This window comes from Primulina eburnea, chromosome 4, assembly GCF_022965805.1.
Source record: "Primulina eburnea isolate SZY01 chromosome 4, ASM2296580v1, whole genome shotgun sequence".
Taxonomy (NCBI): domain Eukaryota; kingdom Viridiplantae; phylum Streptophyta; class Magnoliopsida; order Lamiales; family Gesneriaceae; genus Primulina; species Primulina eburnea.
In genome coordinates this window covers 41,746,748-41,769,146 of record NC_133104.1, presented here as the reverse complement: position 1 = coordinate 41,769,146, position 22,399 = coordinate 41,746,748, and the positions used below count along the sequence as shown (strand labels likewise).

Sequence of the window (22,399 nt, the reverse complement as noted above, 5' to 3'; positions counted from 1 at the left end):
CTGTTTTAAAAATTTTGTGGAAGAGAGAAAAACTTTTAAATTTTAATTTATTTGCTCAATATTTTAGATTTAAGTATTCATCTATCTATATTCTATATCACTATGAGAATGACACTTGAATTATGAATTTAAAATTATGTTCTTTTATTTTTTTTGTCTTTTGTCATTAATGATGGGCTTTGTAGAAAGCTTATTACGTACATAAATTCATAGGAATTGGAATTATTTATTGTTTTGCTAAGGTATATAGAAATAATTTTTTAAAATATTTTATAATTAAATTTCAAGAATGCGACGAAAAAAAAAACTATGAAACAGTAAAATAATAGCAAAAGAAAGATATGTACAAGTACTCGACATAGTAAATTTCATAATTTTTACGAGTTTTAGTGGTTGTTGGTATTTTCTAATGCATTTTGGAGATTTTGTTTGTTTTTTTTTTTTTTTGTTAACTCGCTTCTCTCATTAATTATTAATTATTTAATTAATTGAGTGAGGCTGGAGCCATAGAAGTGTGTAAGAAGTAACAGTGTAAAGTAATGGAAGCGGTGGATCGGAGCTAGGCTTTTGAAGGTTTTGATGTTGTAAATTCCAGGCTACGCGGGTCGGGATGGTTTAGGCTCGACAAAATCCCAAGCTCCAGATTTTTTGTTTTCGTATGCCGAATTCATGAGTAGGTAATTGGTCGAAGAACAAAATGTGTTTTTTTAGTTAGTCGTTTGTTTGTTTATCTGTTAGTTACGATTAAATTCAACAGGTTTCGGCTTTTTCTTGGTTCTTCTTACATTTCTTGGTTCCAAAAAACACAAATTCGGCTCTTTGCATTTGTGTTCTTGTATCGTGAAGTTTCTTTTGTTGTTTGGATGCACATTCGATTAATACGAATTCTTGTCGAAAATGATGACAGAAAATATCGTAAATACAAATTCTTGCTGCAAATCATGACAGGAAAGAAGACATGATTAAATGATTGATGGAACAGAGTGAAATGAGATCGCGAACTTGTTCTGGAAAATGATCGATAAAATTTGGATAATTATTCATCAGGTGGAAGGGTCCTTCAAGCTTCCACAGAGCCATGGAACAAGAAGCTGCCCTCCGGTCTCCCTTTCTTTCTAAGAAATGAACGAGAGCGAATGCAGGAAACCGCTAGATTGTCCCCTACCCTCATGCATACATCATCTTACAATTTTTTAAGACAACCCATGAATATCCCGATCATACGGGAAAAAGAAAGTCAACTTTGTGGGTATTAGTATTTAAAGTGGGCGTTTCATGTTTTGACCAGCTAAAAGTTGTTTATTAATATGAGATTATTGACTTCAATATCAAGATCAAGCAGTTGGAAAAACAATAGTTTGAATACTCTTCTCACGACCTGAAAATTATGGCAACAGACCATCTCATTTTCCTTATAGCAAGAAATGCGCAGGTTTCTTACCGGTTATAATTTATGTACCACATGTTTGGGAATAAAACAAAAAAATTAGCAAATCGACAGTCATGTCGTTAAGACTATGCTGATTTAATCTTGTTTGATCCGGTCCAAAAAGCTTGCAGCGTGACAAATTTTATGAGAAGATATTTATATGGACTATTGTAGCAGAGTTGGACTTTAATTGAGGAGCAATTGGGTCTTGAACCCTATTCCCAAACTTGTGATCTTGGATGAGTTATAGGTCATTTTGCTCATTCAAGCTTTCAATCCAAATGGTATTTTATTTCACATCATGTCCATGTCATGCATGATTTTCATCTAAATAGGTATGGCCTCTTCATATATTAAGTTCGGGGCCTTCAACAGCAACACTTGCGCTGGTTGTTGTTTTTTGACTATAATGATTCCACATTGAATTCTAAATAATGCAAACTAGTAGCTAGTATGTCAACAAGCACTTTAATTATTTTTGACAGTTTCTATAATAAGACGATTGAACAGATAAAAAGGTATCACATCAGCTTGAACTGATAGATTTTTCAGGAATTGATGATTGAACCTAACAATTCTCTTGCATCATATTATAGAAGTAACTTCTGAAGCAAACTAAGATATTACATAGTTTCCGGCAGTAAAATGAATAAACTATCCATGTTCCAAGTTTCTGGGGTTATATTTGCATGTTTTTTCTTTGGAATCGGCACAGCTACAGACATGTTATGGGCCAATCAATCCCTTCGAGATTCAGAAATGTTAGTTTCAAGCGGGCAATATTTCAAACTGGGATTCTTTAGCCCGGTGAACAGTAGTTACAAATATGTTGCTATAATGTATAATAATATCCCTGAGATGACAGTGATATGGGTAGCTAACAGAGAGAAGCCTTTGAATGATCTGAACGGTTCATTGCAGATTTCAGGAGATGGAAATCTTGTGATCATGAATGGGAAAAAGGAGATAGTGTGGTCATCTAATGTTTCTGGTTCTGCTGTGAATTCGAGTGCTCAGCTCTTGGATACAGGCAATCTGGTGTTACAAGATGGTTTGAATGGTGAGATTTTGTGGGAGAGTTTTGAGCATGCTTCAGATTCTTGGATACCGAAGATGAAATTCTCTACCGATTTAACTACAAATGAGAAGAATATTTTGACATCATGGACAAGTCCTTCTGATCCAGCTCCGGGAAGATTCACATCTACTATCGAGCCTCTACCGATTCCTCAATTATTTGTCTGGAATGGTAAGTATCCTTACTGGCGCAGTGGTCCATGGAATGGTCAAATCTTTATTGGGATACCTGGGGCAGATACCTATTATCAAAATGGATTCCATCTTGTCAACGATAATCCTTTAGCTGCATATCTCACCATCACGTACACAAATGTGTCTATTTTGTCATATGTTGCTTTGAACACCTCAGGGGTTTTAATACAAAAATTTTGGGCTAATGGTTACCGAGATTGGGCGGTAATATGGTCATCCATAGGCAACGAATGTGATGTCTACGGTAAGTGCGGGCCTTTTGGAATCTGTGATTCTCGGTCTACTCCTATATGCTTCTGTTTGCCGGGGTTTGAGCCAAAAAGCAGAGAGGAATGGAATGCGGCAAATTGGACCAGCGGCTGCAGAAGAAAATCTCTCCTTCGGTGCGAGAAGAACAGTTCTGTTGGCAACATGGGAAAGGAAGACGGGTTTCTGACGATGAAGACAATGAAATTGCCTGATAATTTCAGTTGGTTTTCGACTTCCTGAAGCAGACTGTAGAAACCAGTGCTTGAATAATTGTTCATGCTCTGGTTATGCTTTTGATGTTGGCATTGGGTGTTTGTGGTGGATTGGAAGCTTTATTGATGTGCAAAAGTTCTCCAGTGGTGGTACGAATCTATACATCCGCTTGGCATCTTCAGAACTTGGTATATCACTTGCCTTCCAAAAATTTTCTTTTTCTTTTCGTTTTCTTTGGGTTCCCAGTTTTAAGTCATATTTATATCTTCATGTTTAAGAATATACCATTGACCTGCTCGAAAATATGTTCGTCTGGAGTTCATATATTTGTTCCTTGAACCCAACTGTTGATACTATGCGCAGGTCACAAGAAAAGTCTGAAGGCAATTATCTCTACCGTAGCAGTTTTGGGCTTCGTAGCATTTTCTGTATGCACATTATTATGGTGGAAGAGGTTAACATATACAGGTAATGGCTCCATTATTCCATACCTGAAATGCTAGAAATCAAATAAGATTATGTTTTTTTAAAATATTTGTAATATATTGTTATCAAGTAAAGAAATATTTTAAACTTATTTATCTCAACACATTTTCGTTCAAGAGGTGATGGGTGTAATCTAATATCCTTTGCCTTTTGTTTTTGGTTTTATGGCAGGAAGTAAACAGATCAGTGGGGTGACAGATCCAAGGTATTCAAATGAACGCGTGCTTGAGGGAGTTAGAATTGAAGAACTGCCACTATTTACATTAGGGGCACTCTCAAATGCGACAGATCAGTTTGACTCTGCCAATATGCTTGGCCAGGGCGGCTTTGGTCCGGTTTACAAAGTATAGACTTCTAATGTTTCAAGTATCAGATTTACGAGTAATGTTTTATGTACTCAAGACTGATTCATTTTGCTACTGTAAAGGGCAAATTGTCAAATGGACAAGAAATCGCAGTTAAAAGGCTTGTGAGATCCTCCAATCAAGGACTTGAGGAGTTTGTGACTGAGGTTGAGGTGATATCTAAGCTCCAACACAGAAATCTTGTCAGAATTCTCGGCTGCTGTGTAGAATCTGAGGAAAAAATGCTCGTTTATGAATATATGCCAAATGGAAGCTTGGATGGTTATATCTTTGGTAAGTAAACAACAGTAAAGTTAGCTCTTTTTCTTGGAACACATGTATTTCTCTGCTTTTAAATTATCGTGATCTTGGGATAACTCGTCTTAGATTCGCAAAAACAAGCATTTCTTGATTGGAGACAACGAGTTATCATTATTGAGGGGATTTGTCGCGGCCTTCTCTACCTTCACAGAGACTCGAGGTTAAGAATTATTCATAGAGATCTGAAGGCTAGTAACATCTTGCTGGATGAAGACCTGAACCCAAAAATATCAGATTTTGGTACCGCAAGAATTTTTGGAGGCAAAGTAGATCAAGAAAATACAACAAGGGTTATTGGAACATTGTGAGAACTTATACTTCAATTTATGTGTAGATAAATTATTTATGCCGCAAAATTCCGACCTGATTGCATTACTTAAACGGGATTCATCTTCTGCAGCGGCTACATGGCACCTGAATATGCATTGCGAGGACGATTTTCAGAGAAAACAGATGTGTACAGCTTTGGGGTCCTGTTATTAGAGATCGTGAGTGGAAGTAAGAATAGCAGCTTTTATCATGAAGAACAAGAACTCAGCCTAATATCATATGTAAGCTATTCATAGATTTTGGGACTGTTCCAAGGAAAAGAATGTTTACCATTGAATTTTGATCTTTTAGAGTCAAAGTCCATCCTCTTGATCATTGCGTATATATTTGTAGGCATGGAAATTGTGGAATGAAGAAGATATGTCAAGTTTCATGCACCCTGAATGTCCCGATCCACGAGTGAGGCAGGAGATTTTGAGATACACACAAGTAGGTCTTTTATGTGTTCAAGAAACAGCAAAAGACAGGCCCAACATTTCTACTGTTCTATCGATGCTTAGTAATGAAATTGTAGAGCTCCCTCGTCCTAATTATCCCGGCTTTTACTGTGAATAGAAACACTGCAGGAACAGAATCAACTGATAGGTTTGCAAGCAAAAGTTCTTCAAATGCTGTCACTTTGACAGTTATTGAAGGCCGTTAGGATTTCGAACTCCTGAAGTAAATGAACAAATGGCAAGTTAAACCTGAAGATCTGCGTTCTCAAACTCATACTACAGGCAGATGTTATGCTCAAAATTTGTTCTTGCGACTTCCGGATGGGTTAGATGTGATTCCTTCGTGTTTCTTTTTCCGCCTAAGTGAGGCTTTGTTGGTCATGTTTCCGCCATTCCCCGAAAAATGTCGAGGAATAAAATGCATTTCGGTTTTGTATTTATAGATTTGAAAAATAGTATGTCGTGTTAGAATGTCCTAGGAATTAATTATCTACTAAATCGTAGAATGGATCGAAATGTAACGCTGTTTGGACAAGTTTTTTTCAAAAATGTTTTTAGTGTTATATAAGTATAAATACGATGGACAATAATTTTGAAAATTTTTTATGGAAAAAGTGTTTTTAAAGAATAGTTTTTGAAGATCAAATTATAGGTAAAAAGTGTTTTTAAAGAATAGTTTTTGAAGATCAAATTATAGGTGTAAAGCGGGGGTAAAAAATGGGCCCAACGGGCAATAAACCGGATGATATTCTAAATGGGTCATTTGCATACCGAATCTCTCTCTCACATCTCGTGCCTAAACCCGGATTATTCATTCCCAACAACCCGCCGCTTCGCCGGGGAAATAGTTGATGTTTCTGTGCTAGAATATCAAGGAAACAGATTCAGAAATCGAGATTGCTTCCGGTGTAGTTGCTTCTGAAGGTTTAAAGAATGTTTTGAGTTCGAAAATTGGGAAAATTAAAGCGAAGCAGCCTCCGAGTCTCGGCGTGAAGGAGAAGAACGAGTTGGCTTCGCATGCTCACAGTTTGCGTAAAACGCATGAAGTCATATCCAGTTGGAAAATCCGGCGTCACTGACACCGTGGTGACGACGTTGCTTGAAACCCTTGATGTTAATAACTTCTCAAGGTAATTGTAATGTTCTGAAATTGATTTGAGACGCGGCGCGATAGCCAAAATATGATATATTTTATAATTTTCCGCACAGTGAAGTCCCCAGCATCTTCTTAACCTGAAGTATAGGCACCACAACCCTGCTTAGAGAAATAATTTCATATAAATCTACGAGATATTTTTATTTCATCCAAGAAGAATTGTGATGCGATCACAAAATATATTCATCAGTCGATCAAAGAAGTATAAGTTTGTAGGAAATATAGAGTGGCAATAGAAAAAAATACTGGATATGACAGAGTGCTAACATGCTGATAGATTAAATCAGAGAGAAATCGTCATCCTACATATTGGATTGGACAGTTCCACAACTTACCAGATCGTCAATATGCTTCGACAGTATGTACACATTATGAAGGGAACTGCTTTTATTTTCCCTCTTGCAGCCAGCTCCCGAGACCTACTATCTGTTCGATGATATTGTCCTCGTCTGATGGCCAGATAGTATATCACGGTCCCAGAGAAAATGTGGTCGGTTTCTTTGAATCCATGGGTTTCAAATGCCCCAAGAGGAAAGGAGTTGCCGATTTGTTGCAAGAGGTAAGCAGGAAAATGATAAAGATAACAACCCTTTAAAGATATTTTGTTGCATTTGTCCTAATGAGAGGTTAAAATTACATCACACAGGTGACATCCAAAAAAGATCAGAAGCAGTATTGGGCACGCAAGGATGAGCCTTACCGGTTCATCACAGTGAATGAATTCGCGGAGGCATTCCAGTCGTATGCCGATGGAGAAAGACTAGGGGATGAGCTAGTGAATCCGTACGATAAGAGCAAAAGCCATCCAGCTGCTCTGAGTAAAGACAAGTATGGTGTTGGACAGAAAGAACTCCTGAAAGCCTGCAAAGGTAGAGAATATTTGTTGATGAAAGGAAATGGTGGATGTGACATTAAAACAAGCTCTATGCAAATCCATGGTCATCTGTTATGTTTTTAGTTAATGTTACCAACATTCTCTTTATATTAATACGTTTACTCAATCATGCTGGCCATGACTTGAAATACTGTTAGAACAAATTCGTAGTTATTACTTGTTTATTCATCAGTGGTAAGCTAGTTCCTGACTTGACATATTCCTACAACAAAGAGTCAAGTTTCTGAATCAAATCCAATATTAAAGAAGTCTACTTGCATGAATCTAGTATTGCTCTGAAGCCAGATAATCTTTGAAATGGAGAGTGCTGTAACCTGGCAATACAATGCACTTGTCAACGAACTAACACAGGGGATGGTGCAAACTGCAAACTAAGCAGCTTCGGATTCGTTTGTGACCGACATCCCCATCGGAAGCTCAGGACTTGATACTGCAGAAGATACTGTCTTCATATGATAAGGCTTTATCGATCCTCGAGTGGGGTGGATCAAATGGAGCAGCAACACTGAGTACTCCAGAGACTTCAGTATCTGTACATGGAACACTAAGAAGTGAAGATTTGAACAAGAATATAAATGATAATCAGGATAATATGAATGCTTCAAAGAAACGGTAAATTTTCACAATGATAGATAACATTTTCTGTGATTGATTAGGGAATCTTTTGCAAGGTGTTTTTTGTGCTCACTCTGTTTCTTGGCTTTTCATGATTGGTGTAACAGAAAGATGCATGCAGCACACATGGACAGAACAAGTGAAAGTTGATTCTGAAAATGGACTGGGGTGCCTGCTGATGATGGATTTAAATTTGGTCTTATTGTTTTCAACATTTTAAATGAATTTTTTTTTTTATTTTGTACATTTTTTAAAATATAATTTTATGTATTTTAATTATGCATTAAATGAGAATAAGGAACCAAAAAATAAAATCAATCACAAAAAAGGAGAGAAATAAAAATATATTAATCACAAATAAGGAAAAAAAAAGCGATAAAAAGAAAAAATCTTTTATAACTTTTTTAAAAACAATTAAAAGAGTTTTATAAAATAGTCATTCAAACACCTTCTAAATTTTCTATATTATTTTAAACTATAACAATGTTTTTCTAAAACAGTTGTATGATACATTTTTTATTACGAATTTTTTTTTATTAAATAGTTGTTCAAACAAATATTTATTTTTAAAATTATTTTTAAAAATCTTTATAAAAAAATTTAAAATTTATTTTTTTTTGAACGATTCATAAATATCTGTCTCATGTACAGTTAAATGCATGAATTATAAAGTGTGCGTTCCGTGTTTTGAGATTCATATCGACTCAACTTACAAACCGTCGCCTCAAATCAAGTAGCGTCATGGGCAAGATTATTTAATTTCAGGGATTTGTTGTCCATTTCAAGAAATATATACTATATTTAATGAGATCTTTGTAGTAATTATTTTATATGATATCAAAAAATTTAATTTTATAATTATTCTTCTTATTCTACTAAAAACATCATCAAGTCATTCTATATTTTACATAAAAATATAAACAAAACTTATTTTTTAAATCAAACAACTCTTTTAAATTGAAAATAATATCATGTTAATTTTTAATATTATTTGATCAAAATAATAATAACACGTATAATACATATGTATCTTTTACTATTATTTAATAATTATCCAACATTAATGTGTGTATGTGTGTGTTTGTGTGTGTCGTATTTGAACCGCCAGATTAATATTTCTTAACTAAATGATATTCAAATATGGTGGCTTCAGCAGCCAAATTAGACTTTGTGTAAGAAGATTTTGGGAAAATTGACCATTTAACATACCAATTTCCTAGCAGCAAAAATAATTGATTTGATTCATGGGTTCAGACAAAGAAACAAGCACAAATTATAGGCTTAGAGTTTTTGCTCTTTTATGTTCATGTTTCTTACTAGGATTTACTGCTGCAGAAGACACGTTAAGGTTCAATAAATCCCTTCGAGACTGGGAGACTTTGGTCTCCAGCGGGGGGAAATTCAAACTTGGTTTTTTCAGCCCATCAAATAGTAGTTACAGATATGTTGGAATAATGTACAATATCCCAGTGATGACTGTGATATGGGTAGCCAACAGAGACAATCCTCTGAATAATCCGAATGGTTCGGTACAGATTTCGGGAGATGGAAATCTTGTGATCTTAGACGAAGAAAAGGATATAGTTTGGTCATCTAATGCTTCAAGTCCTGTTGCAAATTCGAGTGCCCAGCTCTTGGACACAGGGAATCTGGTTTTACAAGATAGTTTGAACCTTGGAGTCAAGTGGCAGAGTTTTGAACATGCTTCAGATTCTTGGCTACCGAAAATGAAATTCTCGACTGATTCAAGTATGAATGAGAAGATTGTGCTGACATCATGGAGAAGTCCTTCTGATCCAGCACTTGGAAGATTTACCTCTACCGTGGAACCTCTAGAGATTCCACAGTTATTTGTCTGGAATGGACCGTATCCTTTTTGGCGCAGTGGTCCATGGAATGGCCGTATCTTTACCGGAATACCTGGGGCAGATGCCTATTATCAGAATGAAATTGACGTTGTCAATCATAATCCTGAAAGTGCTTATCTTACCTTCTCCTATACAAATGTGTCTATTTTAATGTATTTTGCTTTGAACGCATCAGGGGTTTTACAACAAAAGGCGTGGGCCAACGGTTACCGAGATTGGGCGGTTATATGGTCGTCTATAGATACCCAATGTGATCTCTATGGAAAGTGCGGGCCTTTTGGAATCTGTGATGTTCGGCGCACTCCAATGTGCTCTTGTTTGCGGGGATTTGAGCCAAAAAGCCACGGGGAATGGAATGCAGCTAATTGGACTAGTGGCTGCACAAGAAAAACTCCCCTTCAGTGCGAGAAGAACAGTTCCATCGGTGACATGGGAAAGGAAGATGGGTTTCTGATGCTGAAGACTGTGAAATTACCCGGAAATTTTAAGTCCTTTTCGGCTTCGGAAGAGGACTGTAGAAACCAGTGCTCGAATGATTGCTCATGCATAGCTTATGCGTTTGTTTCTGGTATTGGCTGTTTGCGGTGGACTGGAAGCTTAATTGATATGCAGAATCTCCCCAGTGGTGATACAGATCTATACATCCGCTTGGCAAATTCAGAGCTAGGTATAGCATTTTGCAATTTTCCCAGAATTTCTTCTCTGTCCCTGTTGCTAATCAAGAATATGATATATCTGCTTGAAAATATGGTCATTATTAGTCTTGAAACCCACATTTTTGTTCTTTTATGAAATCTAGAGCTCATAGGATTTGTCCTTGAACCCAAAGACAAACCAAAGATTTTATCTTTGTCTCTTGCCAAAATTGGCAGGCCACAAGAAAGATATGAAGCCAATTATTGCAGCTATAGCGGTTATAGGATTCATTACTGTTCTTGTGTGCACGTACTTTCTGTGCAAGAGACTGTTTAAGTATACAGGTAATGATTCCTTTTTCCAAAAATTGAAACGCTAAATGGTAATATGTTGTGCTTGTTCTTGTCGTTCTAAAAATTTTCTCAGCAGGAAGTAAGCGGAATCATGGGCTGTTAATATCGAGCAATGTGGAAGCAAATGAAGGATATTCAGATGGAAGCATGCTCAGATGTGATGTGCTTGGAATAAGATTGGAAAATTTGACATTATTCAAATTTAAGGTGCTCTCAACAGCAACGGACCACTTTCACTCAATCAATAAGCTTGGACAGGGCGGATTTGGTCCAGTTTACAAAGTATCAGCTACCTATACTTAAGTCTTCTGATTTCTCAGCTTTATGACGCTCTCAAATTGTTTTGATAGCCATGTGCAGGGGAAGTTACCAAGTGGGCAAGAGGTTGCCATCAAAAGGCTTGTGAGATCCTCAAATCAGGGGTTGGAGGAGTTTGTGACTGAGGTTGAGGTGATATCTAAGCTCCAGCACCGAAATCTTGTTAGAATTCTTGGTTGCTGTGTGGAATGTGAAGAAAAAATGCTGGTATATGAATACATGCCCAATGGAAGCTTGGATGGTTATATCTTTGGTTAGTAAATCAAGGTCAATTTAAAGTTTCTCTAAAGATCTTTTTCATCACAAATGATTTTTCATAAAACTGAGGGATAAGCCTTTTCAGATTTGCATAAGCAAGCACTTCTTGATTGGGAACGTCGTGTTATCATTATTGAGGGGATTTGTCGAGGCATTATTTACCTTCACAGAGACTCGAGGTTAAGAATCATTCATAGAGATCTGAAGGCTGGTAATATCTTGTTGGATGAAGAGCTGAACCCGAAAATTTCAGATTTTGGTACTGCAAGGACTCTTGGAGGCAAAGACCTTCAAGCAAACACGACAAGAGTTGTCGGAACATAGTGAGAAGATTTAAATTTGTTTCACAAGTAGACTTTTTGCCACAAAATTCTTACTTTTTGCCACAAAATTCTTACTCTATTGCCTTATATGGGATTCGTGGTTTGCAGTGGCTACATGGCCCCTGAATATGTATCACAAGGAAGATTCTCAGAAAAAACAGATGTATACAGTTTTGGGGTCCTGTTATTAGAGATTGTGAGTGGAAAGGAAAACAGTAGTTTTCATCTGGAAGACCAAGAATTTAACCTAATAGCATTTGTAAGTTATGAGGGGAAAAAAATGCGATTATCGTCGAATACGTGGTTCAGTCTTCTTTGTTTCAAGATCTAACCCTGTGGATGTTTTCAGGCATGGAAGCAATGGCGTGAAGGAGATATATCATGTTTAATAGACCCAGCAGTATTTAATCCAGCACTGCAAATGCAGATAATGAGATATGTACAAGTAGGTCTGTTATGTGTCCAAGAAAAAGCTAAAGATCGACCCAGTATTTCAACTGTTCTGTCGATGCTAAGTAATGAGATTGCAGTGCTCCCTCGCCCCAGGCAACCCGCATTTACAGCGAATCATAGGCCTCAAGAAACAGAATCATCTGATATTCCGATAAAGAAATCTTCGAAGAAACTCACTCTCACTTTGACAACTCCGTCTTTATAAATCAGACGGCATCAAAATGAAATGTACGTACAGTTTTAACATGACAATGAGACACTCATGTATTATGTTAGATCCATGTCTATATCCATTTTTTTAGCTAATTTAAAATTATAAACTAATAAAAAAACAAGGAAAAAATGTTTTTTCGCATTTATTTATTCTATCTAATTTTATCTACATGCAAATGGGAAACAGAAAACCAACCAATGCATGGTAATTAATTACATTAATAACAAAATTAATTATTATATTATTGTTGAAAATTACGCTCATTCATTTTAAATTAGACAAATTCTCAACTTTTTCAAATGAAGTCTAAATGAGACAAGGTTGGACATGACATGAATTAATTTAACATTGCCAATTATATTGAAAGAGATTAATAATAGCACACGAAAAAATTAAATCTAAAAATGAATTCATTAATATAAATATATTGGAACTAATTATTTAGAAACGTTTCAGTATATTAAACGGCATAAAAACAAGAAACCAACCAATGCGTCTTCAATGCAATAAAATATTGGTACATACTAGCGGGTCATGAACCAACAACTCCAAAAACTAACCCAGTATTAATCTGCAGGCATTTTATCAAACACGTCATAGGCAGAGCATATCTCTTCGATACATTGAAGAAGATGCATAAATCTTCTTTCTGAGAACCCATTAACTATATTATTTCAAAAAAATAGGATTCATCCGATAAGTACAATGACAAAGAACAAAGAAAAAAATCACAAAATTTCACGTAAAAATAGACATGGGGATGGAATGAGAAGAACCTGCACGTGTGCTAATCCCATTCATAAACGAGGCGATTGGAGATAGATGCCAAGGATGCGAGTCTCCCCCGAAAATTTTCTTCCTATATCCCCATTTCATTCTCTAATGCGCCAAAAAAAATCCAATCTTTCTTGAAAGTACTCCACCATCTCTTGAAGGAATTCATATGGAAATCAGTAATAATGGCTTATTTTCTTTTATTTGCAGTGAGTTTTATTCAGTTTTTTTATGAATATATAATAGTAACTGATAAATGTATCTTTTTTTTACCAAAGATGAAATCTTTCCTTGATAACTTCAAACGGTACAATAAAAACGTGGAGGATCTCATTCTATGTGCAGTAGGTATTTTGAGAAATTATTTCACGAATTTTTATTTATTAGATGAATTTCATATTATAAAATTCGTTCTGTGATATCATCTCACATTAATTTTTGTCTTCCTCGAAAGTACGTTATCAACATCACGAATTTTTATCTATGAGATGGATCAATTCTATCGATATTAACATTATAAAATCCGATATGTGTTATCATCTCACGTTAATTTTTGTGTTCCTCGATAGTATGTTACCAACATCATATGTAACTCTATTAAATTAAAAACAAAATTGATACAAAAATAACTATACAGTTGAAACAACTGTAAATAAATATCTCGGATTTATCAAAATCGATTCTTCGGGGAAAAAAAATCTTCTAGCAAAGCTTAGCTTATCATCTTCCTCGGGCAGATCGGCTATGGCGACTCTAAGCCTAGGTGTACTCCCTAAAACTCCAGATCAGTTCCCCAAAACCCGAACCTCTCTTTGTCCACTTCCTTCTACATCTGTATCATTCCTCTCGTCTACTCGGATAACGTCAAGAACCGCTTATTTTCCCGCTTTAAGAGCACTTGCTGATGGCGAATACTCTTCCAGGCGAAGCAGCAGTAATGCGGAAAGGGAGACGATTATGTTACCGGGCTGCGACTATAATCATTGGCTCATTGTCTTGGAGTTTCCCAAAGACCCTACTCCCACCAGAGAGCAAATGATTGAAACTTACCTCGATACTCTTGCTACGGTTCTTGGGAGGTATCATCGTCTTGTTTGCTTTCGATTTTTAACTTCATGGTGCTTTTGCTGACAATTGTGAAGGATAGATGTCTGTAATTTGTTCCACCTGAACTCTGCTCGATAAAGTCATTTGGTGTTTCGAAAGAAGTTTACTTATTTCTTGATAACCAATTTGTTTTCCTGGCGGTCCTTTTTCTTTCCCTCGTGGATAGATAATTTGACCATCTCTTTTGAAGCCTTGCTGAATATGACACTTTTAAATTACAAAAGGCTTCATATATTAGCAATGTCAATTGTCTCACCTTGATTTCGAATTTTGATAGCATGGAAGAAGCCAAGAAGAACATGTATGCATTTAGTACCACTACATACACTGGATTTCAATGCACTGTATCTGAAGAAACATCCGAGAAATTTAAGGGTATGTCTTTTGCTACTGTAAGTCTGACTTTTTCCTTCTTTCCCATTCATAGCAATCTCAGTTTCATCTTTTCAGAGTTTTCTTTTTTGTAGGTTTGCCTGGTGTTTTATGGGTCCTGCCAGATTCTTATATAGATGTTAAAAACAAGGATTATGGAGGTTTGCTGTTTATGAGCGTTATTATGTTCGACGTCTAAATTGGAAACGATTGTATTTAATAGTTTATATTCTTTTTTCCTTGATTGTAGGTGATAAGTACATCAATGGAGAGATAATTCCATGTCAGTATCCAACTTATCAACCAAAGCAAGCTAGAAGTTCCAAATACAAGAGCAAGGCATATGTCAGGCAGAGAGATGGCCCCCCTTCTGACCAAAGAAGAACAAGACAGGGAGCGACTCCTGAATCCGCCTCTTGATTTGTGATCACTAGGTTGAAGTTTCTTTACAGAAATCGGCTATATCAATTACTAATTTAATATATCTGGTTCACGATGAAAGTAAAATAACAAGGCATTCATTGCTTCGTATGTCAAACAGCAGCGTGAAATTCCTTCTGATTTATATCCGTGTTCATGCTAGTAATACTTCGTTGTTTACAGTGATTTTGCTTCCTTACTGTTGTGCTGGCTTGCAGGTGGCATATCAGTTTTGTTGATTTTCTGTTTATGAAATGTTAGCATGTCAAATAATGCTTTCAAGTCTCTGATGCCGGGATGTTGATTCAAGGTTAATGATCCTCCCCTGTATCCGGGTTGATTCATGGCTTTTAGTAGCAGTTATTTGTCACCATGAGTAGTTTCATAGTGTCTTGTGGATTCAACGAGATAATGTGCGTGTAATCTGGAATCGGTATCGTATTGCTCTCATTTCTCATTCTAGTCTTGCTGTCTTATTTTCTTATTACCATCATCTAAACATCACCCTTTTTTTTTGGGACCCTATCAAAATCAAGCAAGTGAACAGGTAAATGATAAAAGTTGTGGCCCTTAATGATTGCACGGGGGACTTGACTTTTATTAGAAGTTACTTAAGGATTGAGCATTTTGTCACCACAATACAAAAACAATAATTGAAAGATAAAAAGGATAGATTTATAGTTGAGGGCTGGGGAAAGAATGGGTATGCTCACCTGTATTGCCCCCTACAAATTGCAAAAATTCAGATCTTGAAGCCATGTGATACCCTCTTTGTTGAATACAAATGACCTCAGAAAAACAATGCCGAAGGTCAATTGTCGCCCTCACTGTTTTGGAATTAATAAACTGAAGGAAGAGAGCCACATGAACTTTGTCCTACTTTGTCCTCAAACTGATCCCTGATCTCTCCACCGAGCATAGAGTGTCTACATTGGTAAAACTCTCTATGGTGGACGTACCAAACGTTTTTCTGGAGTCTACTTCTCTAAAATGTAGTACAAGTGGATGAAAACTAAGAAGCAAGTGTCTACAATTAAAACATAATCTACCAACTGTGATCCTACCATTTCAGTTGTGAGTAGTTCATCTCTCCCACTACGATTCTCCTCCATTTTCTTTGTAATAATCTGCACTACCATCGGTATGAATCTCTTCCAAATTTTGATGTTCAGAGATCTACTTAAAGTCTTCTTTTGATTCTTAATGTCCTTTTATAACTACTACGACGGGAACAGATGATTTCTATTCGACTCCATACCAGTCTTCTGAATACAACATGGTTCCAACTCCATTTCAGGCCTCATTTTCGCCCTCTTCTTGGTATGATTTCAACGAGGCCAACGTTGGTGAATATAATTATTTCATCACACCATCTGTATCTACTTACATGGCTACGCCTAGCCCAAAATGATCCAGTACTCGCCTGTTGAAAATCATTCTTCTGATAATGAATATTATAGCGGGTATCTGAATCCATCAGAAATAAGTTGTTCTGTTTACCAGTGCAGTGAGCCTAAGCTGCTGCAGTATGATCCATCACTTTCTTCTGAGAAAGTCAGCAATTGCTTATTCTGTTTCTACACAAGAATTCAACGTACCCGAATTCAAAGCACACACTGACACATTCATATAAACACACACGTAAGGACCCCAGCGTTCCATGAACTTATGCAGTCATTTGCTTTTTTTGAATATAGTTAATTCATTTCTTTTATAGTTTAATTTATAAAAATATGATAAAAAGTTTGAGAATGTGCGGGAGGCCGTGAATATAATAAAATTAGTTTTTATTATTTTGGTCCTTTAAATAAATATATACAAATATTATCATCTCCATTTGATGTACATTGGGAATTCATCAATAAATGAAATATATATGAATCCATACAGTGTATGTTAACAGATGATTTTGAGTCTGTAGAAAAGTATATATTTTTTGAATATATAATATATATATTTTTTCGATTTCTTGTTTCTTGACTTATTTGATGATTTGATGATTGATAAACATTCCAAATGTTGATAGAAAAATGTCGTTTTTGGGATCACAAATTTACTCAGACCTAAAGCTTGAAGGATTGATGAAGGCAGAATCAATGGATATATATAACTTATCCGAAAAAAGACTAATGATCATCTAAAAAAAAGACTTGGTTCCACTGGTTTTTTCGAAAAATCCTTCTGTGTTTGAAATAAATGAGCATTAACTAAACATTGCCAATCTTTTTATACATGACGCATAGAAATTTACATCAAATAAAAATAATAAAAACTAAATCGATACGCATTTAGAAGTCAAATTAGTTAAATTTGAATAGGTGAAATGAAATGAATTCGATCTACAATTAAGCTGTGTCGTTCAATTTTTGTTTTACCCTTGGTGTGTGTGAAGACTCGACAAGCATTTCGAATTCGGCAAGTTGAGATTGACATATGCACCACGTATAGCCCTCTACCATCAGGGACGGATGGAGATGAGAGGGCCATATTGAATTCATGCAAATGCAATAAGTGTTGGAACATTTAGTACGAATATTAATTTTCCACAAAAGAGAAATAGGATTTAGCCAGAACTGTGGCCAACCGCATAAGAAATAAGAGCTGAAACTAACCCCAAAGTCGAGCTGGACATGGTGATTTCAAATTGGCTGAATGAGCAACCGTGAGGGTACAATTGCCACCAATACATTCAGTTCATTAGAACCAAGCCTGCAATAATAATAATATAATCTTACAATCATTTTCAAACTAAAAATTATAATTTTTTACATCGATTCCTCTTTGGGTGGGCTTGTCCTTGTTGCCTGATTGAGGTGGGGGAACCCAGATTTCAACAACCAAATTTATATCAATACCATATGCATTGGATGCAGCTTGCCCTATAAATGCTCAGCGCATGTACGATTTCTCATTGTCGTAAAGGTCTCCAAATCTCACTGTAACTTAGTAGCCATTTATCTGGGGTCTTGGGGTTGGACCTGTTAATCGAGAAAATGGAATCTGACCAGGACTCTGAAGACCTTTGGACCCAGAAAATCGATCACCAAGGGATTGATCAGAAACTGATCTTGAAAAGGTCTGGGCAAGCTCAACTGCAGAAGCTGCTTTACCATAGCGAAGAGGGGGAGAGGCTGCCCTTGGTTGTTCCACAGGTTTCCGCCAAGTCTCTGGTGATGGAGGTCTATCCTGCAGCTGCAGATTTCGGTGCTTCTCAATATCTTTGTTATTCTTTCGAATTTCGTTTCGCTTGTTCCTCATCTGTGAATCAATTCTCTCACCACTACTTGGATGATCTCGCCTATCAGTGCGCTTCACATTTTCTGCTTTTTCGCCATAATGAGTGACATAAAAGGATGTATTAGCCATGGGAGCTACTTGCTTGACCCTTCATTATTTCCAAGGAAAAAATGGTTCAATGGTCTTGTCATAATCATTGGTCTTGTCATAATCATGCGTAAAGCTGTTTCACATACTTGATTGAGAATAGAATGAAAAAAGAATTCAGTCCATACCTTGACGGAGATTGCACGTGACTGCTTATAGCTTCATCATCAATCCCACGCTCCATCAAAATCTGAAACCATATCAGTGTATATAAGGATGAGAACAATGCGCCCAAAGAAAAGATCAAATCCACAAACACAACTTAAGAAATAAAAACATCAGTCCGTTAAGCGGCATCAGAAGACAAGGCATTCGGAACATTTTAAAGGTAGAGGTAAGATACAGAATGGGAAAAAAGAGATTTATGTGACTTGAGCCAGAACATTCTCTGTGAAGCACAGTTGCAGGTCAACATAGAAAAGAGAAATATTACCAGTTCTCGTGGCCGAGCGCCTCCAAAGACAGTGCCTCTACAAGCAATGACAAAGGTAAGCAGGTTAGGAACAGAAATACATCTCTCTTATGAATTTCCAAAGTGTAACAAGAAAGCAATGGAAAACAGCTCTTCTTTTTTTTTGGCTTTCTTCCCTTTTAAACCAAAACTCATTCTTAAAAAGGAAAGCTTGAACCATGCAACAAACAAACCTCTCATCAGACAATATGCAATAAACATAGTTGCATCATATGATGAATGATATCTTGTAAAAGTTCGCTTGAAATTTTACTTTTTTTGAGTTTTACTACCCAACTGCTCACCCCTTATTTAAAATCCCACATTAACAAATTAAGCCTCTAGGCCAACAATGAGAGGTCATTATTAATCATGTGCACCAGATGGTTCTGAGTGTTACTATGGTTCAATATTAATACAAAAAAAAAGGGAAAAAAATACCAGCTGATGTAGTTCCACAAACAGATTATTAGCCCATTACAGGTGGCAACAACAAAACTAAACCCATTATGGCAAAAAGCAGAATCACATGTGAAGTCAAGAAGCATAAGGGTATAAGTTAGGTGCATTATGCCGTCCGTGCTAAGAGCCAGTAGGTTCCACTTTCTGTCGGCTCATATTATTGTCCTTCATGTACTCGAATATTTAACAATTTGCATTTCAACAAGAGATTTCTTATAATCAAGCAGATACCTAGATAAAAGGTCTTCTCATAGTTACTAAAATCCACAAGGCCTACTCATAGGTCCATAGCTCAACAAGTCCCAACCAAATGCCTCAACACAGGCCATTTAGCCAAGGCCCAATCCTTCAATGAAACATGCACCTTAACCATCTAGCATCATTCTTAGTGGGATTTAAATGCTCAAGCCGTTTTTTAAGCGCCTCTTAAATGTAGGGATAGTAACTCAGATACAACGCAAAACAATAACTACCTGTTTACAATAATATACCAATGATTAGTTGCTCCATTGTCATACGACATTACAAGGTTTATGTTTGGTTATATGTAATTAAATGTTTTTCAAATAAAAAAAATTCTACCACATCATCCCTCAGAGGCTCCTCAGTCCTCACTAGTAAGGCACGTGCTATGCCTTGCGATAAGGATTATCGCATCAACCATACACATGCGCTTTCATCGCACCATGCTTCTAGTAGGTGAGGTGTCTATAAACTAATGCTGTTGGTACAAGACAAGAAACTTACAAAAACAACCCTTAAAAAATAATGTTTTTAACTTGACGTACCTTTTTATTTCATTTTTCCCATCTAGTGGTTCGAGATGTAGTGATCGTGGCTTCAAATTCAGTTTGGAGCGCTCTACAGTTTGATCCAGAACCATAAGTTCAGTATTCTCACGTTGTACAGAATATTTAGTGTCATTAACTCCATGATCATCCCCCACTTGAACATAACTTGGCTGCTGAATCCCCTGCACTCGAAAAAGATTATTGCAGTGCTATATTGACATACATCTGATACAATTCAAACACGCGGCCTCAAACCATTACCTGCTTATAATCAACCTGTGGTTCCAAATACTCTATCGGTTTGGACCTCGGAAGTAATTTGAGTTTTGGTCGCTCTGACGATTCTGAAGGCAAGAATGAATGAAACTCTGAACCGCCTGATTTTCCACTAGCTTGAAGTGAACGAATCCCACTAGAATAAAGCGACGGATTCCTCTCATGTGACTCCATTTGAGTGGTAGGCTTGAACCCCTGATAAGGAGGTATCTCTTTAACACCGCTATGAATCACATCATCAACAATCAGACTCTTTTCAGCATGCATTGCCAGAGTAATATCGTCATAGTCGGGAGAATTTGCCACGTTTATTTGATCGTAGTTATTTTTCCCGTACATACCGTTGGCTTTGTGAAGCAAATCTGCTCTGGTTTCTGGATTTCCAAGGACTTGGACATCTTTCTGATGAAGAATATGTTCTTTTGAGTTCCACCTACCGGATGAAACCTTCTCGAGAGCACTGGCATGAGCCAACTTTGTTTCTGCATCAGGAGCAGACCATGCAACAAATATAGGCTCTTTACCAGCAATAGTCTCCTTTCTTAACCCCCAGGCATTAGCATTGGATCCACCCACTGTCTTCCTAGCATTATCAGCCACATTAGAATAATTAGACCTAGCACTCACACTACCTGTAAAATTTTGCACGCCCAATCCCCCGTTAAGCACTTCAATCCGCCTCCCAGCATAAGAGCTAACCATTAAATCACTTGAAAATTGTGAAACTTGAACTGAAGAAGTCATACTACCAGTTCTAATACCAGATAAATTATCCATCTTAGGCTCTACCAAACCACTTTCTTGAGCATGAATGTTCACGTCACTGATTGTTCGACGAGGACCTGACGCCCCATCCAGAGGCTTGCGTTCATCCTCATCAAAATTGCGACCAATCTGTGCACTGTGACTTAAAAATCGGTTCTTGTCATCAAGGTTTCTTGCAGAGCCTGCAGATGCCGGACGCAACCTATGATCAGCTGACCTTCCCACAGAATTCCCCCATGGCGCCTGGCGATCAAATCCACCACGATCTGCAGGCCGAACCATACTGTCGAGAAAATAAATAAATCACATCCAAGAAATTACTTTCACCTTCAGAACTACTTAACATACATAACGCATAATTTACATAAATATTAGCTCAAATTATCGAGAACCCAGCATGTGAGAAATCTCAGGTGAATAGATAGATCTAGATCCAAGATCTTTATCAAACAAAAAAATAAGTAAATAAAGCCTCGTTCACAAAATAATCCGAGAATCTTGATGCAGGAATTTATAATATTGATTAAGAATCCCATTAAATTGATCAGCAAACCTACCACAAAGGATCGATCTTGAATAAAAGTAACCATAAGCAGCGATCAGAAACAAATGGGCATTATCAGAGCATCGCGTCAGAACCCAAACGCAAGGTCCAAACACATCTTAGCATAGAAAATAAATATAAAAAATCAAGACTCACACGCCAGGTGCAGAGGGGAGAGGTAGATCGGAAGGTATGGAGCCACCATGGAAATCTTTCAGAGTCATCGTTGCCTTCTTCTTCGACATTCTCTTATTACTTTTCCCTCCCAATCAATCAATCAATCAATTTAAATCTAGAAAAAAAATCCCTTGCCAATTAATTAAATAAAATGTTACCAGATCCGAAAATAAACAATATCAAGAAGAGTAAATCTCAATTTCTCGATAATCAATCAGGAAAAATTAACTTCCACTGGTATAAACCCAAAATTAAAAAATTGAGTTCCAGTGAAAGAAAGATTGAGAAGAGGCGATTAGAGGAACAAAAGTGTGAGCAAGGGGAAAGAATATAGCGAGAAGGGATGGATAGAAGGGGGAGAACTCTGCCGAAAACAAATTTTTAATAACAAATTAATTTGATGCCCTAGTTAATTTTTTATTTTTTTTCTTTTATTTATTTGTTAGTGAAAAACGATTATTTTAGATAATTTTAGGTTTTTAAATTACAATTTAATTTTTTTATTATTATAACATGATTATTTAACAATTGACGAAAGTACTAACAGGAGCGGTAAAATTATCAAATTAATTATATTTAATTATTTTACAAAATTTTGCAAATATTTAGTTTTTTTTTTCAAAAATAAAATAGTGGCCAAATATTTATATAAATCAAATTATTTACATTATATAAATTAAGTTGTGTATTATACTTCAAGGCATGA

The 22,399-nt window shown here is 36.4% G+C and overlaps 4 protein-coding genes and 1 pseudogene across 4 annotated transcripts; 4 read left to right on the top strand and 1 right to left on the bottom strand.

Moving 5' to 3' along the window:
- Nucleotides 1-1,153: 1,153 nt before the first annotated feature.
- LOC140829080 (G-type lectin S-receptor-like serine/threonine-protein kinase At1g11300) lies at nt 1,154-5,631 on the top strand (annotated as a pseudogene).
- A 234-nt stretch (nt 5,632-5,865) lies between these two features.
- Nucleotides 5,866-7,300, top strand: LOC140829082 (pleiotropic drug resistance protein 1-like). Its single transcript, XM_073192059.1, has 3 exons — nt 5,866-6,211; nt 6,643-6,796; nt 6,884-7,300. Exons 1-3 carry the CDS (start codon nt 6,099-6,101, stop codon nt 7,193-7,195), a joined length of 579 nt encoding a protein of 192 aa, XP_073048160.1. The 5' UTR covers nt 5,866-6,098; the 3' UTR covers nt 7,196-7,300.
- A 1,586-nt stretch (nt 7,301-8,886) lies between these two features.
- On the top strand, nt 8,887-12,243 carry LOC140829079 (G-type lectin S-receptor-like serine/threonine-protein kinase At1g11300). The gene is made up of 7 exons (XM_073192057.1): nt 8,887-10,282; nt 10,488-10,595; nt 10,681-10,886; nt 10,965-11,175; nt 11,266-11,503; nt 11,612-11,762; nt 11,853-12,243. Exons 1-7 carry the CDS (start codon nt 8,992-8,994, stop codon nt 12,159-12,161), a joined length of 2,514 nt encoding a protein of 837 aa, XP_073048158.1. The 5' UTR covers nt 8,887-8,991; the 3' UTR covers nt 12,162-12,243.
- Nucleotides 12,244-13,611: 1,368 nt separating this feature from the next.
- On the top strand, nt 13,612-15,305 carry LOC140829081 (DAG protein, chloroplastic-like). Its single transcript, XM_073192058.1, has 5 exons — nt 13,612-14,023; nt 14,329-14,426; nt 14,519-14,584; nt 14,674-14,857; nt 15,062-15,305. Exons 1-4 carry the CDS (start codon nt 13,689-13,691, stop codon nt 14,841-14,843), a joined length of 669 nt encoding a protein of 222 aa, XP_073048159.1. The 5' UTR covers nt 13,612-13,688; the 3' UTR covers nt 14,844-14,857; nt 15,062-15,305.
- Nucleotides 15,306-17,400: 2,095 nt separating this feature from the next.
- LOC140829078 (uncharacterized) lies at nt 17,401-22,061 on the bottom strand. The gene is made up of 6 exons (XM_073192056.1): nt 21,673-22,061; nt 20,193-21,255; nt 19,929-20,113; nt 18,661-18,697; nt 18,356-18,417; nt 17,401-18,228 (listed from the first exon to the last, which is right to left on the bottom strand). Exons 1-6 carry the CDS (start codon nt 21,759-21,761, stop codon nt 17,787-17,789), a joined length of 1,878 nt encoding a protein of 625 aa, XP_073048157.1. The 5' UTR covers nt 21,762-22,061; the 3' UTR covers nt 17,401-17,786.
- Nucleotides 22,062-22,399: the final 338 nt, after the last annotated feature.